Consider the following 14,450-nt stretch of genomic DNA (forward strand, 5'->3'; position numbering starts at 1 on the left):
AATAAAATGATATTCATGGTCCCGATAGTCTTTGTTATATTTATATTCCTTCAATAAAATACTAGTTCTTGTGTGGTAACTATGTGTGACTTATTTCGTCTCGATGTTGCCTTGAGACTGGTATTGAGTTGGTGAACCCTGCTGTACGAACTGGTTCGATCTGTCTCTATGAGTAGGCTATATAGAAAAATATCCACGTCAACACACAATCTGTCAGAGATTCTCTTCACTCGTTGTTGCTCGACTGAAATCTTTTGCCACGGAAATTTAGATGGGACAGAGCGATATCTCGTATTCTGTCTGCAGCAATGCGTTAGCCAGATGTTAACATCGCGGAATTGTCTTCCATATACTTTTGTATTCCGAGAGCTCTAGTAATGTAAATCACTGACTGAGCCTGATATCACTATCGTGGAAATGTCTTTCACAGACTCATATATTCTCTGAGTGATCTAGAAATGTAAATCACAAACTACAGACAGTGACAATTTATTGCTTCGTCAAAAATAAACAAATTTGACTGGAAATCATGAAATCACATGTAAAGGTCTTATACTACTCGTCGCAACTATTGCAGTGGACTAATACAGTGCAGTCATTTTTACAGAGGATGTAGCTCAGTGGAGGTAACAGAAGAAGAAACACAAATAGGAGTCGAGGCAATAATAATATGATATGTCATATAATATGATGTTTATGATAGAAGTATATGGAAATGAATGTTATAAATAACAAGTTTCTCACAAATTATGCCAGTGATACACAAAGCTTAAATAAAATCCTTTCTACAGTAACCTCTCCTATGTTCCAACGTAATACAATCTTTCTTTATAGCTTCTTGTCCTTTGCGATGCAAGCTATACCGGTACCATTCACCACTCTCTCATTACTGCATAATGCACATAGGAACGCAACAATGAGGGTGTGAGACACCATTCGGCTTCGTTTTTACATGCTATATGCAGGCACCGACACATATAGATCTACAACTATAATAACCTACGTTACGCCCCTTCAAAAGTGATGGGGTATCAAAACCTCAAAACCTCCGATCCGACACCTGGCCAGCCTTTCGTAACAATGGCGCCACCCATGCGCAGCCAGTGGAAATCGTCTACCCATGCACAGTGGAAGATTGCTCAAACAAGCTATTAAAGTAAGGAGAGATATTACCGTTTGTAAATTTATGCATCAGGTTGGCTATTTCATAAGGAAGTGTCTACTCGTCCGGTACCGGACGAATTAAGTTCCTCAGGCTATTCGTCCGGCGTAAGCATGCCGCAACTGCAGAATGGGTACCGGGATTTCCGGAACTGTGGGCCGTAACTGCGGCATGGATTCCGAGAGTAAGTTCGCCTCTTACGAAGACTTAAAAAGTGCTTTGGAGAAATACCAGAAAGAAAATTACGTCCAGCTCTACAAGAGAGATTCACGTACGCTCGATGCAGTAAGAAAGCGAATCACTCGGCGAAATTTCAATGATGCGCTCAAGTATGGCCAGATATCTTTTCACTGCATCCACGGCAGCCGCAGATTTCAGAGCTTATCTAAGGGTCTTCGACCTAACCAACGGTAAGTAAGCTTTACGTATGATACGGAATTTCCACCAGGTCCACAACCACATGAACATCAAGAAGCAATGTTCCCCATGAGCATTTTGTCTTGGTATCGTGAAATTAGGGTTGGATTAGCCTCAGCCTAAACCCCAACCCATTCCTATGACACTCCACCACCTCATCTTACGACACCCTAATCCTAACCCCACGCGTGCCGACACCCCAATCCTAACCCAACACATGCAACCGCAACCCTGCCACCCCTATCCTAACCCCACACATGCAACTGCAACCCCACCACCTCATCTTACAACACCCTAATCCTAACCCCACAAGTGCCGACGCCCCAATCCTAACCCCACACATGCAACCTCATCTTACAACACCCTAATCCTAACCCCACTCGTGCCGGCACCCCAATTCTAACCCCACACATGCAACCGCAACCCCTATCCTAACCCCGCACATGCAACTGCAACCCCACCACCTCATCTTACGCATACGCAACCCCACACATGCAACTGCAACCCCACCACCTCATCTTACGCGTACGCAACCCCACACATGCAACCCCACCACCTCATCTTACGCATACGCAACCCCACACATGCAACTGCAACCTCACCACCTCATCTTACGCATACGCAATCCCACACATGCAACCCCACCACCTCATCTTACGCATACGCAACCCCACACATGCAACTGCAACCCCACCACTTCATCTTACGACACCCTAATCCTAACCCCACGCGTGCTGACACCCCAATCCTAACCCCACGCGTGCCGACACCCCAATCCTAACCCCACACATGCAACCGCCACCCCAATCCTAACCCCACACATGCAACCGCAACCCCGCCACCCCAATCCTAACCCACCCGACCCTGATATCCCCACCCCAACGCGAAAAACAATTTATTTTAACGTTTATAAATTTTCACATGTTCATGGGAAGCATTGGTTTCATGGGGATCACTTCTCGATGTGTGGAGAATAACGAAGTGCCCCCTTTTTTGCTCGCTACTGGAATACGAGCAGCGGCACTGCCACACATGCTGTGCATTACGCTTGAAACACAGGGTAACGTATCACGATTTCATTGCAGCACTTTCCGTAAAGAGTGCCAAGCTCATATCAGGTTTGGTACATCAGAGGATGGGCAGTATCTCATAGTGAAGAGTATGAATGAACAGCATAACCATGGGTTGAGCAAGGTAATATGCGATTATCACTATTGAATCAATAAATGACAACTAATGCATAATCACCGTTATATTTTTTTCATTTTGATCTGATGATTCAATAAATGACAACTAATGCATAATCACCGTTATATTATCGGAATTTATTGCAGGTCGCCTTCGAATTTCTACCATTCATGATTGAATCGGTCAATATGATTGAGAATTGCATAAATATTGCTGTCAATTTTTTATCCTCTCTCTACTCATGTATTCAGATTTACCGGTAAAGCTGAGTGAGGTGTCTTGGAAAATGTAGGGCCCGTAAATAATAATTGAACATATTCGGGCGGACCCGTGGGTATAATGACTTCGTTACGTAATGACATTTCGTGGCCTGTCTGCTATGTCAAAAGATATAATCAAATCGCCCATACGTACTAAACTAAAAGACGCACACGATTTCAAATTGGTTGGTCAATTGCGCTGTAGCAGTGTCCGAAGTCTGTGATGCAGAAAATAGCACCCCAGCAGTGTCCGTAGTCTGTAGCAAAATCACCATGACACCAGACAAGTTCACGGGTTGGTGTCAAATTAATCCAAACTTTATCTTGCTACACTATAATAAAACTGATCTTGCTGTTTCAGATGTTTCCAACATTCATCTGCCATCAAAACTGAAAAAAGAGGACTCCCAAAAGGCTTGGAACAAACTGTGGTTGGCCTTCCGAAGAAGAAATGTGACGCTCCAGTTCCATTTACAAAAAGACATCCTAAAGACAGAGACCGATGTAAGTTTATTTCATGCAGAACCTCAGCAAATTTCACTTCTGCCTCATTCGCAGTGATGCTGTCATGGTTTGTATCACCATCAGACACTAATGAAGCAGTGTATGGAAAGGAATTGGGCAGTAAGTCTGTCACGTCTGACACTCGTCTCATCCCCTACAGCTGCCTTGATGAGACTGTGAATATACTCCACATCAAAAATAACTTCGCATATGATGGATGGGCTGCTGTGATGAAGGCATTCCAAAGTAAATATAGTCAGAAGGACTGGTACTGTGGAGTATGCGACCTTCAACTTACAAAGAGCAATTCAATTCGTTGTGACTCCTGTCTCAACCGGGATCATCTCCTATGTGCTGGATTAAACACTTCCCCGAAACAAAACAAATGGTTCTGTGGCCGCTGCAAAAAATAATAGATGCCTCTGTAAGAAAAATATGTAGCGGCAACTTTGACATTGAAAGTACTTCAATGTTAGTTTTCATAATTGATGTCCCCAGTGAAAACACGCTATCAATGCTTGAATATCTTGGAAGCAGCAAATTGTATGCACAGCATTTACTGTCACTTGCAATATGGAATGTGCGGAAATGCCAGCATGCATACCAGATTAACACCCAATGATCATATATACATTGAAAGTTATACACAAATATTTTTCGAACAGTTTGTCGTATGTGTTCGATGACTTTTTCATACCTGCTTAAGTTGTTCACTCCCTTAATACAAGACCCTCGTCGAAGGGAAATATCTGCTTGGGCCCATTTAATAGCTACCTAACCAAGAGATCTATCGACTGACCTATCATTTTGAATGGATTACCATCTGTGAATTGCTGTATGGCAGATTATAAAAATAACACCTCATTACCTCTTGTCGCCGTAATAACACTCTTGCCATACCTGATTACCTCTGATAGTTGTATTAACACTGTTGCCCTACTTCGCCCAGACATTGCTTCATTCATTCATTTGCTATCATTTAATTTTTCTTCATCTTCAACTACAATTCGTTACAGACGGATGATGCAGAGACAATGTAGGCATATACTTGTTTCATGCGGGTTTTATCAGACCACTTGACTTCCAAGGCTGTATCGATCTCTCCTATCCGACACCAAATACTGTGCATGCACATGTTTTCTGTATGATCATTGCTGTTGTCCATTTGTTCTGTATTTCTGTTGTATGAAAATAAAGACGCACAGTCTCTCTCAGTTGGTATTCCAATCATTACTGCGCAGCAACATCAAGTATGAGTACTCGTAGTACAGCAGAGGTGACAATTCCGTCTTAGCTGTACAAGTTCACATACAATTGGTTAGGTCAACGACGCTTGCATGAGTTCAGAAATAGGTGGAGGCAGCAAGAATTTCAGCGAATCGTTCGTGTTCTGACTGCATCCGGTTATTTATCGATAGCACTTCGGAACTCTTCGTATGGCGCAAACATTCCCTCGGAGCTCCAATTATGAGCATACAAATCAGTATCCTACTTGTTCTTACTTCATTAAGCGTAGGTGAACATATCTTGTAAAGGTAAAGGTGGGCGTCAAGTTCTGGTACTTTCACGACAGCAATTTGCAATTATTAGTATGGCGTAAACTTTCCCTCGGAGCTATAATTATGAGCATACAAATCAGTAACAGTAACCATTCAAATCAGTAACCAGAAATGCGAATAAATAATGTACAAAACCGAAGCCTGTCAAAAACGCATACAGTCTCCATAGTAACGGGCCTACGTCACACGGTGCCGGACGAATAGCCTGAGAAAATTATTCGTCCGGTACTGGACGAGTAGCCACTGCCATTTCATAATTATACAAATCGGGTAGCTTAAGTATCCTGAGAGCTAAATAACCAGGAGTAGCAGATGACCTAGAATCTATGCCACATATATTTCTTATGGCTCGATTTTGGATGACACAGATTCTGTTTAAATCCGTCTGATTGGTCTTCCCCCATACACATAATCCATAAAGCAGATGAGGGTGAAATAATGAGAAATATATGGTTCTCAAGGTCTGTCTAGGGAGAGAATGTCTCAGTCTCGCTAGAATTCCGGCCGTAGCAGATAGCTTTTTACATAGATTGAAAATGTGGGTCTTCCATTTAAGATTGGAGTCAATGATAATTCCCAGATATCTTGTATGGATTGAGGGTGCAATAATGACATCAGATACCCTTAGTGAAAAAGTTGAGGTAGCTTTACAATTGAAGACCACTACCTGAGTCTTAATTGGATTAATGGTTAGTCGGTTGGTTTTCATCCAAGCAGTCATCTTACAAATCTAGGAATTAGCTTTGGTTTGTAGAGAGGTCAAGTCTGTAGCAGATATAAGTACACAAGTATCAATTTCGACGATTTGTCAAAACCACTTCAAGCTGCATGAGGTACGGTAGAAGGGGAGGTATGAAAGTTACCCACGGACGTACGTAACTGCATTTGGTAGATGTGTGTCCTGCCAAATATTCCAATTTGCTAATCCGGCGCCTATAAGCGGTGTCTATGTGATTTCAGAGTTGAACGCCTTGAGGATCAAAACGAATGATTTGGAATCGCACCTTGTCAATCCGAAGACAGGTACATGGTCGGTTATTTTGTTTTATAATATTTGATCAATCATAGTGCAAACGATCAACTAGGCCAGGGATTTTAACCAAACCTAAATCTGTGGCCAAGAATAGGATTCAAATTTACTTTAGTCTGCGGCCATGCCGGCATGCATGAAGTTAAAATGCAACCACTGTTGAATCTCTTCATTTCTTGAAAAAAGTTCGCGCTAGATTGCAGTTGGAATTCGCTACTCGTGAGTCATGACCTGCCATCAACTGCGAACCTATCGTTCTAATTATTCTTAGGCTATAGCCCTCACTGCCTTTATTACCGTAATTTTGTATTAAAGGCCGAGTTGGCCGAAATAGTCATCGTAGGTACTACAGTGTTGGGATCAAGTCACTACCTTCGAGTCTCGAGTCATTGCACATTTTGACTCGAGTCAAGTCAAGTCAATCGATTTTCAAAGGTGACTCGAGTCAAGTCAAGTCACTCGTTTTTTGGAGGTGACTCGAGTCAAGTCAAGTCACGAGTCAAGTCACAATTCAAGTCAAATTGACTTTTCGAAGTATGAGTGATCATATAAATTCATTATATTTTACTAGCTGTGTTAAAGAGATCAATTGGTCATATATCCTGAATCAAATAACGAATTAACGAAGTTAAATATACTGCAAAAATGCGTTATATCGCCCACGCACACGTAGAACTGCTAATAAAACACGTAAGTAACTGTATAGCTACATCAAGTATATGTTGAAAATTGCGTGATTTTATCCAACACATTTCTCGAATTCGTAGTAAGAAATACTACGAATAAATATTCCTTCAAGATAGCAAATTTCGAGTATGTTCATAGGCCACATTATAACAACCCGACAGCGGAGATGTGATTGTAGTTATCGTCAGGAGCAAATCGCTGACATTAACACCCGATTCCGAGAATGAGAAAAAGTGCATATATTGAGTTAAGTCTGTTAAAAATTAGTAGGCTAATATTTTGGAATCATTTGACTAGTGCGGCCCGCAATTGATCTGTATATTTGAATTCGATCCGCGACGTCAGTTGAGTTTGACAGCTCTGAGCTACATGCTATATATTCTCTTATTATCAGCCAAAATAGAGGATCGAATACGAAGCGTCGAGTAGATGAAAGAAATTGATATCGTACAATACACTAGTCATCTATACACATCCGTGAGGATATAAATGCATAAAATATATTTGTTAGATTTAAATCATATAAGAGGGTTGGTAAAGGTGAGCGCCGTGCGATGTAAGGACAGAGCCGTTGCTAGAATAATCTGCTACTACGACAACGCAAGCTGTGATCATTTCGTATGCCGTCAGTGTATTTGTGATGTAATAGGATCAGTGAAACGTACAATCAGTGAATGACTGGTTGCTCTCACAAGTACAACGGCGTATCGTGAATAATCCGAACATGCACAATGATTTGGTCGACACCTTTTACTTGATGATTTGAAATTGACTCATCGTAAATTTTGCTCCGAGTCACGAGTCAATCCACATTTTTGAAGCGCCGAGTCAAGTCAAGTCAAGTCAAGTCATTTTTGCAAAGTGACTCGAGTCAAGTCAAGTCATTCGAAAAAGTTGACTCGAGTCTGACTCGAGTCAAGTCCTGACTCGAGTCATCCCAACACTGAGGTACTGAAGTAGATGTTCAAGTATTAGCGATTTACAATTAAGAAAAGTAGTCAGCATTCTAAACCTATAGTTTGTCCAAACAACCTGGAAAGTGTCAAGTAGAAGTATTCTAATGTCATAAACACTGAGAGTAAGTAACGAAAGTAGTCAAAACCTACTTGAGTATTACTACAAGCAGAATTCCTTTGTTGCTGACCACTTTTGATTAAAGAATTGACCCGCATGGTCACAATGTTTGCGAGGCTTTCAGATGACATGACTTAATTCACCTGCATCCCCTCAAGGGGTCAACATGAATCTGATCGAGCAAAGCATGTTTAGAAAAATCGAGGCTGGAGAAATTGGTCGATTAACGCTTATGAAACGAATTGTTGAATTGTTTCCAGCTCTTGTGAGAAGTTGTGACGGTGTCCAATTGGAATCAGCGTTAGCACGTAAACTAGCCGTGATGCGAATCTAACTTCAGGTAATATCGGGGCCTACGATATCGTAGGCCCCGGGTAATATATAGTTTCACAGCGTGTTTTGGTGAGGTTTAGTTCACAGTGGTGAGGTGCCTCTACCCTACAGTTTCCGCGAGCAAAAGGAGATAGTCAACAGATTGTTATCTAGGTATATATGGGCGAATAAATTATCCATTCAGCAATCCGGCGCGCCAAGTACTTGATTTTCCAGAAAATAGGGGGAATTCACTTGGGCAGGAGAGGTGGCCGGTCGCGTTTGCGTCCAGAACACTCAATAAGACTGAACAGAACTCTCCAGCCGTTGAGAAGCTGCTGCTATGACGAAGCCGCGACAGTCGTACAATTGCGCTTCTGAACGCGAAGGCGGCTGGTAGTATATAGCTATAGTGTAACCGATGCAGTATCTTTTCGTATCTCATGTGTCCCTTTGGCCCAAAAAGTTGGCCAACCCTCATATCGATAAAGACATTGCTTGCAAATTACAATTCAGTTGCATAGAGGAAGAAAATCGCAATATGCATTTTCGCGATGCAGTCAAAATTGATGCAATTTTTGGAATTATACCATGATACTATGACAGAGAAAATGCATCGACTGGTTTTGTAAAATTTGTGTAAATATAACCAAACGATATTTCCCGCTTGACAAAATTTAAAATATTTTTAGTGTGGCTTAGCTATTTGGGTCGAACAAATGATCAAGAAAGACTGCAACTCCTAGTTCTGAATACTTGATTAAGCACATGTAGAGTAGAGATAGGCTATGGTATTTGACCACTTACTAGATTTCATTTATGTCTCTTAGTAGTAAGAGTGAGTGAGCTTGTAATCAGCATAGTGCAGCGGTTCTTAACCTTTTTTGTAGCCTAAGGCCGCATTGAACGACCTGGACACAAGATACCTATGGTAAACTGTCCATTTCCATTCCCGGTGAACTCCGGACTATTCTAATTTTCACAACGGCCTATTGTACGCACCGAAATCGCGAGTGGAAATGTTATGTGCAGTTGCTGGAAGTGCATATTGTCGCGCAGAGCGCGAAAATTTTTCAGAGCCGCGAATGAATTTTTATTTCTTGACGATTCCCATTCCGGGTCAGATTAAGAAGGGCGCTAATGCATTCAAATCGAAAAATGAAGTCTTGTTGAATTGCGCTGAGCGCGAAGAAAATTTCAAGATTAAATAAAATGTCTCGAAAATTCGGGAGTGAATTCGTAATTGCAATTCGCATGTCTACGGCCGCCAACACTTACTAATTGAATTAGGCGTCGACGGCCGCACTAATTCCCTTCTACGGCCGCATGCGGCCGCACGGGCGCAGGTTGCCCACCCCTGATTTAATAGTATACATAAGGTATATCTTACGCCAGTTCAGTAAGTCAGCCTATAGACGCGTGAAGCGCGAAAAATTATTGTAATTCATGATTGAATCGGTCAATATGATCGGGAATTGCATATATAGGCTACTGCCATCAATTTTCGTCCTCTCTCTGCTCACGTAATTAGTTTTACAGGTAGATTCGAGGAATTAAGGTGTGTTTGAAAAGGTACAGGGCTCTTCAATAATAATTAAACATCTTCGGGCGTATATACCCGTTGGCGGGAACGAAACAGCACTTCGTCAGCCCCCCCCCCCAAATAAAATAAAATAAACTTGGGTCTTGGGATCCCATAGTGTGATAAACCTACCCCTATCACCGTGTTCGCTTTTGCCACGAAGCTAGGCGTACTGTATAGTGAGCCAGCGCGAAGCGAAAAAATTTTCGATAATTCATGATAAAATCGGTCAATATGATCGGGATTTGCATATATAATGCTGTCAATTTCTTGTCCCACCTGCTCACGTAATCAGATTTACCGGTAGAGCTGAACAGAGGTGGTCAAAGTAGTCAAGAAAGCTACTCAAGTAGAAGTAAAAGTAGCGACGAAAAAATCTACTCAAGTACGAGTAGAAGTACTTCTTTCATAAGCACCCTGAAACTACTTGAAGTAGAAGTAGAATTGACTGGCTTAAATCTACTCAAGTAAGTAAGTAGTTTTGAAAACGATCGTAATTCGTTGGCAGGGACTGTCAAAAGCTGCAAATTGAGGTATGCGGAAGGTGTAGAGAGCTTAATTCATATTGATGCATCCCAGGAGGTGTCAATTCTTGACAGAGTAAGCAGTCGGCCATATCATGGGATGTAAATGATAGTATTGATATGGAATGCGATACTAATTCTTTGTTTCCTCGAACACCCCATTTTAGAGAATATCATGGCATGGCGCCCTCTCCCATATTTTTATGCCCCTAGTCAGTAGTCAGTCGAAAACTGATACGGAGAAGTTGTGTTGGATACGGCTTTAACACTTTGCCCGATTAGTATACGTTAATTAAAAATATGGCAGATCGCAAAAATGCCATATAGTGAACAGCTTTATTTACGGAAAATATAAGGTATTACTACACTTGCTTTTATACTTCAACATGTATGTTTTCCAGACAAAAGAACTGAAACTATGAAACTATGAGACTATGAAACTATGAGAACTCGACGTTACTCGTAATTGAATAAAATACAAATACTACTTCTAAAAACCGGAAAATATATTTCACGTCTTTTTTCCAGAAAGTTTCGACAGTGGTCTGCTAAAACAGTTCTAACATTAAAAAAAATCAAATTCCACTATTCCAGATTAGGACACGTCATGGGCTGTTAGGTGTAATAGGTAATTGCTAGATAGCGAAACGATAGCTTCAAGCGTTATGGGGGGGGGGGCATACTTTCTGTGATGAAATATTTGGTATATAGGCGACAATGCGGTGTGAACGGAGCCATCTAAATTATATTGAGCGATACTTTTGTTAAAACATATTACTCACATCATATCTACTGCGCGCGAAGCGCAACGAAAATTCTGGGTATGACATGACTTTTATGAAAATTAAATGTTTGTACTACGTGAAAACAGCCCCGAAATTCCTTAGGCTATCTTTCTCATTGGGGGATTAAACTACTTCTACTTGACGAACTGGAAATAGCTATAAGTAAGTAAGTAGTTCATAAAATATTACGAATTAGAAGTAGAAGAAGCGAAAAAAAGATCTACTTGAGTAAGTACCAGAAGTAGAGGAAAACTACTTGAGTACTTCGAAAAAGTAGAATTACTTCGTTACTGACCACCTCTGGAGCTGAGTGAGGTGTCTTGGAAACTGTAGGGCCCGTTCGTATGATTCCGTAACATGTTATTTCGTGAATTCCTCGTCTGCTATATCAAAAAAATATAGAATCGCCCAAACGTAGGCTTCTGAAATAAAAGGCGCACACGATTTCAAATTGGTATTTCTTCACTGGAATATAATTTTCCCTATGGAATGGTATTTGTCTCGTGAGGTTAGGATTGCCAAGACAGTATTTTGTATATATAGCGAAGTTTTCGGTCAGCATAAGGGCATGAGTCCTGTTCGGCCAAGGTTTTCCCGCTGCCGGTCGTTAAGACACACTTCTCGAAGTCGCACATACATGGCTGAAAACTTAATATGTTGTGGTGTGTTGTGGTGCGGCCATGGCCAACGCCGATATGACCAATGCCCATTTCTATAAATCTTGCGCATTTTTTCTTGGGGATGAGTACCCAAAAATCAAGATGTTTGACAGCATGAAATCACGCCTAGAGCAAAAAAATGAAAAAGATGCATAAATTTTCAAAAAATACTCCACAATTTATGCTAATAAATGAAATAATTTTGGGCTCCGTTCGAGCTCGCCCCCCTCACAATTGGGGGGTTGGCGTGCGACAGTTTTGGTCCTGTCTTTACCTATATCTATAGCTACTGCTCGTTCAACTAGAAAGTTATGGCACATTGCATTGAAACAATAGTTACGTAACCATGGCAGTATACTTGCCTACTCACGACTTTCCAGCAATCCTAATTAAAAACTCCAGATTCCAAGCCAAGCAAGTGTATTTCATAACTATAAATGTTTTGTCATACCTCGATTTCTTAATATTCTTGGGGGCCGCGGTTGGGAATCACTGCTCACAATGTTTACGAGGCTTGCAGTTGACTTACGGTCAGATTTGACCTGCATGCCTTCAACGAGTCGTCAACGTGGATCTGATCTAGCAAAGCATGTTTAGAAAAGACAAAAGGCTGGATAGATTTCCATCGCTATCATTCGCCGATTGACGATTATGAAACGAATTGTATTTGTAGCTCTTGTAAGAAGTTGTCAGGACGCCCAATTGGAATCAGCGTTAGCGCGCAATGATTCTGGGGGAGTCTTCAACTCGTACATACCCACCATTGGATTCAGGGGTGTATTCTGTGACGTAACTGACGATAGAGGAAACCCGGACCGTGAGTTGAACGCGCGATTGTTGCGGAAAATTTTTGATTTATTTCCATTTTCATGAAAGGTTTTCCAGCGAAGAATGAACGGAGACGTTGATTTCTTCAGAGGTTGGGATGATTACGTGAAAGGATTCGGCGATTTGCAAGATCATTGGTTGGGTGAGGATTTTCATTTATAAATTTTGTGACCTATTCTATCAATGAATTGCGCCGAGCCGTCATAAGCGTGGTGACAAACTATGTTACAAACGTTATTAATGAAGAACACGCCATCTAGATTTAGAGTTGCGTTTGTAACAGGATTGCCGAGAACATGAGCGATCAGGATACGCCAGCCTTGATAGAATTACTTTTTTTCCGCAATCGATATTGAGTTAATATTTGACGCAAGTACGAGTCGGTGTGCATGGCTTTAACGCAGAGCGAATGTTTGTTAATGTTGTACATGTAATTTGACTCCGGAAGGAATTACTTTTGATTCGTTGCGTATATCTTTCTTCGACGGACCGGCGTCTCCCACGCCGCACGGTTCGTTGGCTGACGTACCACGAAGCCTGTCTAGTGCACACGTATTCGAAGCAGCCCAAGACTACTTCAAGTTCAAGTAGAGCTGATTAGGTTTGAATCAACTTGAGTAAGTATAGTATTGAAAAGTAGTCATATCAGTGTTGTAATCAAGTCACAATGTTAATTTGCTTTTATTTTGTACAAGCAAACTTATGAAACTTTTGAGACTTTATTTTGTACAGGGAACTAATAAAACAAGGAAACTTATGAAACAGGAGGGAAATTAATTCAGATTTGAATTTTCTCGTGAGTCCATTATCTGAATATTCGATTCCAAATAGGAATTTTCAAATGACAATTGCAATAGTTCCAATCGAGATTCACATAGACCGGTGGTTTGTACATTTTAAGAGAGCTGAAAATTTCTAGTTATCCAGCTTTACACTAGTTGCTGACGATTAGGCCTGCCGACTGCCAACCAAAAATATTCGGGTTTATTTTGTCAGGCCTAGAAGCGTCGTATCAACTGACAAAGGCAGGAAATATGGAGCTGAAAATCAAGATGATGACGAAAAAAAAGGGAATTTATTGGGCCGTTAAATACAGTTGAGCATTCCGCTCCAGATACGTCACAAAGAACCTCTGTTCTCCTTTTCCAGCTCCTTCCGCATCGGTCCAGGGTCCGGCTGTCGCTGCTGTTTTGAGCCAGAAAGGCCGGTCGTGTTTGCGTCCAGAACACTCAATAAGACTGAACAGAACTCTCCAGCCGTTGAGAAGCTGCATCTTCGACGAAGCCACGACAGTCGTACAATCGCGCTTCTGAACGCGAAGGCGCCTGGTGATATAGCTATAGTGTAACCGATGCAGTCTGAGCGGAAACTTCAACAAAACAACGGCTGACGACGCGAAATCTGGAGTCTCAGCATTTTTATCGCAAATATATGAGAGATGTGATGATCGCAGGCCTCAAGATGTTCAGCCGTACGTAGGCATGTCTCAGTTGTCGCATGATTAGTAGGTATGCTTGATTATTTTGCTTGATTTGGCTCTTGTATCATAGGTCACCACCCTACAAACATTGTACATGAATCGAAAAAAATTCCACTCAAGGAAGGTATTGCATAAAATAATGGGTACCATAGCCTGATACAAGCCCTACAGATACGCTTCACATTAAAAATAATTGCTTTTTTGTTCGTGTTGAAGGTTACAAAGAAAAATGTAGGCTATGCGCCGCTCGAAATTTAGTTTACACCCCCCTGTCAAAAGTCCCATAGCTCGCGCACGTCAAAAGTTTTTCTGTATGTGAGGAAAGATTTTGCCAGCATGCAATTGTAGACACGTTCACCGAATGTAAACATGGAATTATCATGGAGAATTTCTAAAGTA

The 14,450-nt window shown here is 41.4% G+C and overlaps 3 protein-coding genes across 3 annotated transcripts in view; 2 read left to right on the forward strand and 1 right to left on the reverse strand.

The window, feature by feature from the left end:
- Positions 1-13,884, forward strand: part of LOC145455231 (uncharacterized) — a 35,872-nt gene extending 21,988 nt beyond the window's left edge. The window contains exons 2-5 of the mRNA XM_080333178.1: positions 6,051-6,113; positions 8,142-8,189; positions 12,417-12,560; positions 13,721-13,884. Coding sequence (XP_080189304.1) covers positions 6,051-6,113; positions 8,142-8,189; positions 12,417-12,560; positions 13,721-13,884 — 419 coding nt within the window. The remainder of the gene's footprint in view (positions 1-6,050; positions 6,114-8,141; positions 8,190-12,416; positions 12,561-13,720) is intronic.
- The window catches only part of LOC145455305 (uncharacterized), a 105,805-nt gene that overhangs the window by 74,871 nt on the left and 16,484 nt on the right, over positions 1-14,450 (reverse strand). The window lies entirely within an intron of this gene.
- On the forward strand, positions 1,197-4,745 carry LOC145455914 (uncharacterized). The gene is made up of 4 exons (XM_080333944.1): positions 1,197-1,572; positions 2,665-2,773; positions 3,389-3,531; positions 3,586-4,745. Exons 1-3 carry the CDS (start codon positions 1,292-1,294, stop codon positions 3,419-3,421), a joined length of 423 nt encoding a protein of 140 aa, XP_080190070.1. The 5' UTR covers positions 1,197-1,291; the 3' UTR covers positions 3,422-3,531; positions 3,586-4,745.

The sequence above is a fragment of the Botryllus schlosseri genome, chromosome 14, assembly GCF_051294905.1.
Source record: "Botryllus schlosseri isolate E-star chromosome 14, Bs_hap1, whole genome shotgun sequence".
NCBI classification, from domain to species: Eukaryota; Metazoa; Chordata; class Ascidiacea; order Stolidobranchia; family Styelidae; genus Botryllus; species Botryllus schlosseri.

Bases quoted from the DNA above. Each gene is read 5' to 3' on its own strand.
- LOC145455914 (XM_080333944.1), top strand. From the start codon at position 1,292: ATGGGTACCGGGATTTCCGGAACTGTGGGCCGTAACTGCGGCATGGAT. The intron at 1,573-2,664 runs GTAAGTAAGCTT...ATTTCATTGCAG, and splicing joins GGTCTTCGACCTAACCAACG to CACTTTCCGTAAAGAGTGCC. The intron at 2,774-3,388 runs GTAATATGCGAT...TTGCTGTTTCAG, and splicing joins ATAACCATGGGTTGAGCAAG to ATGTTTCCAACATTCATCTG.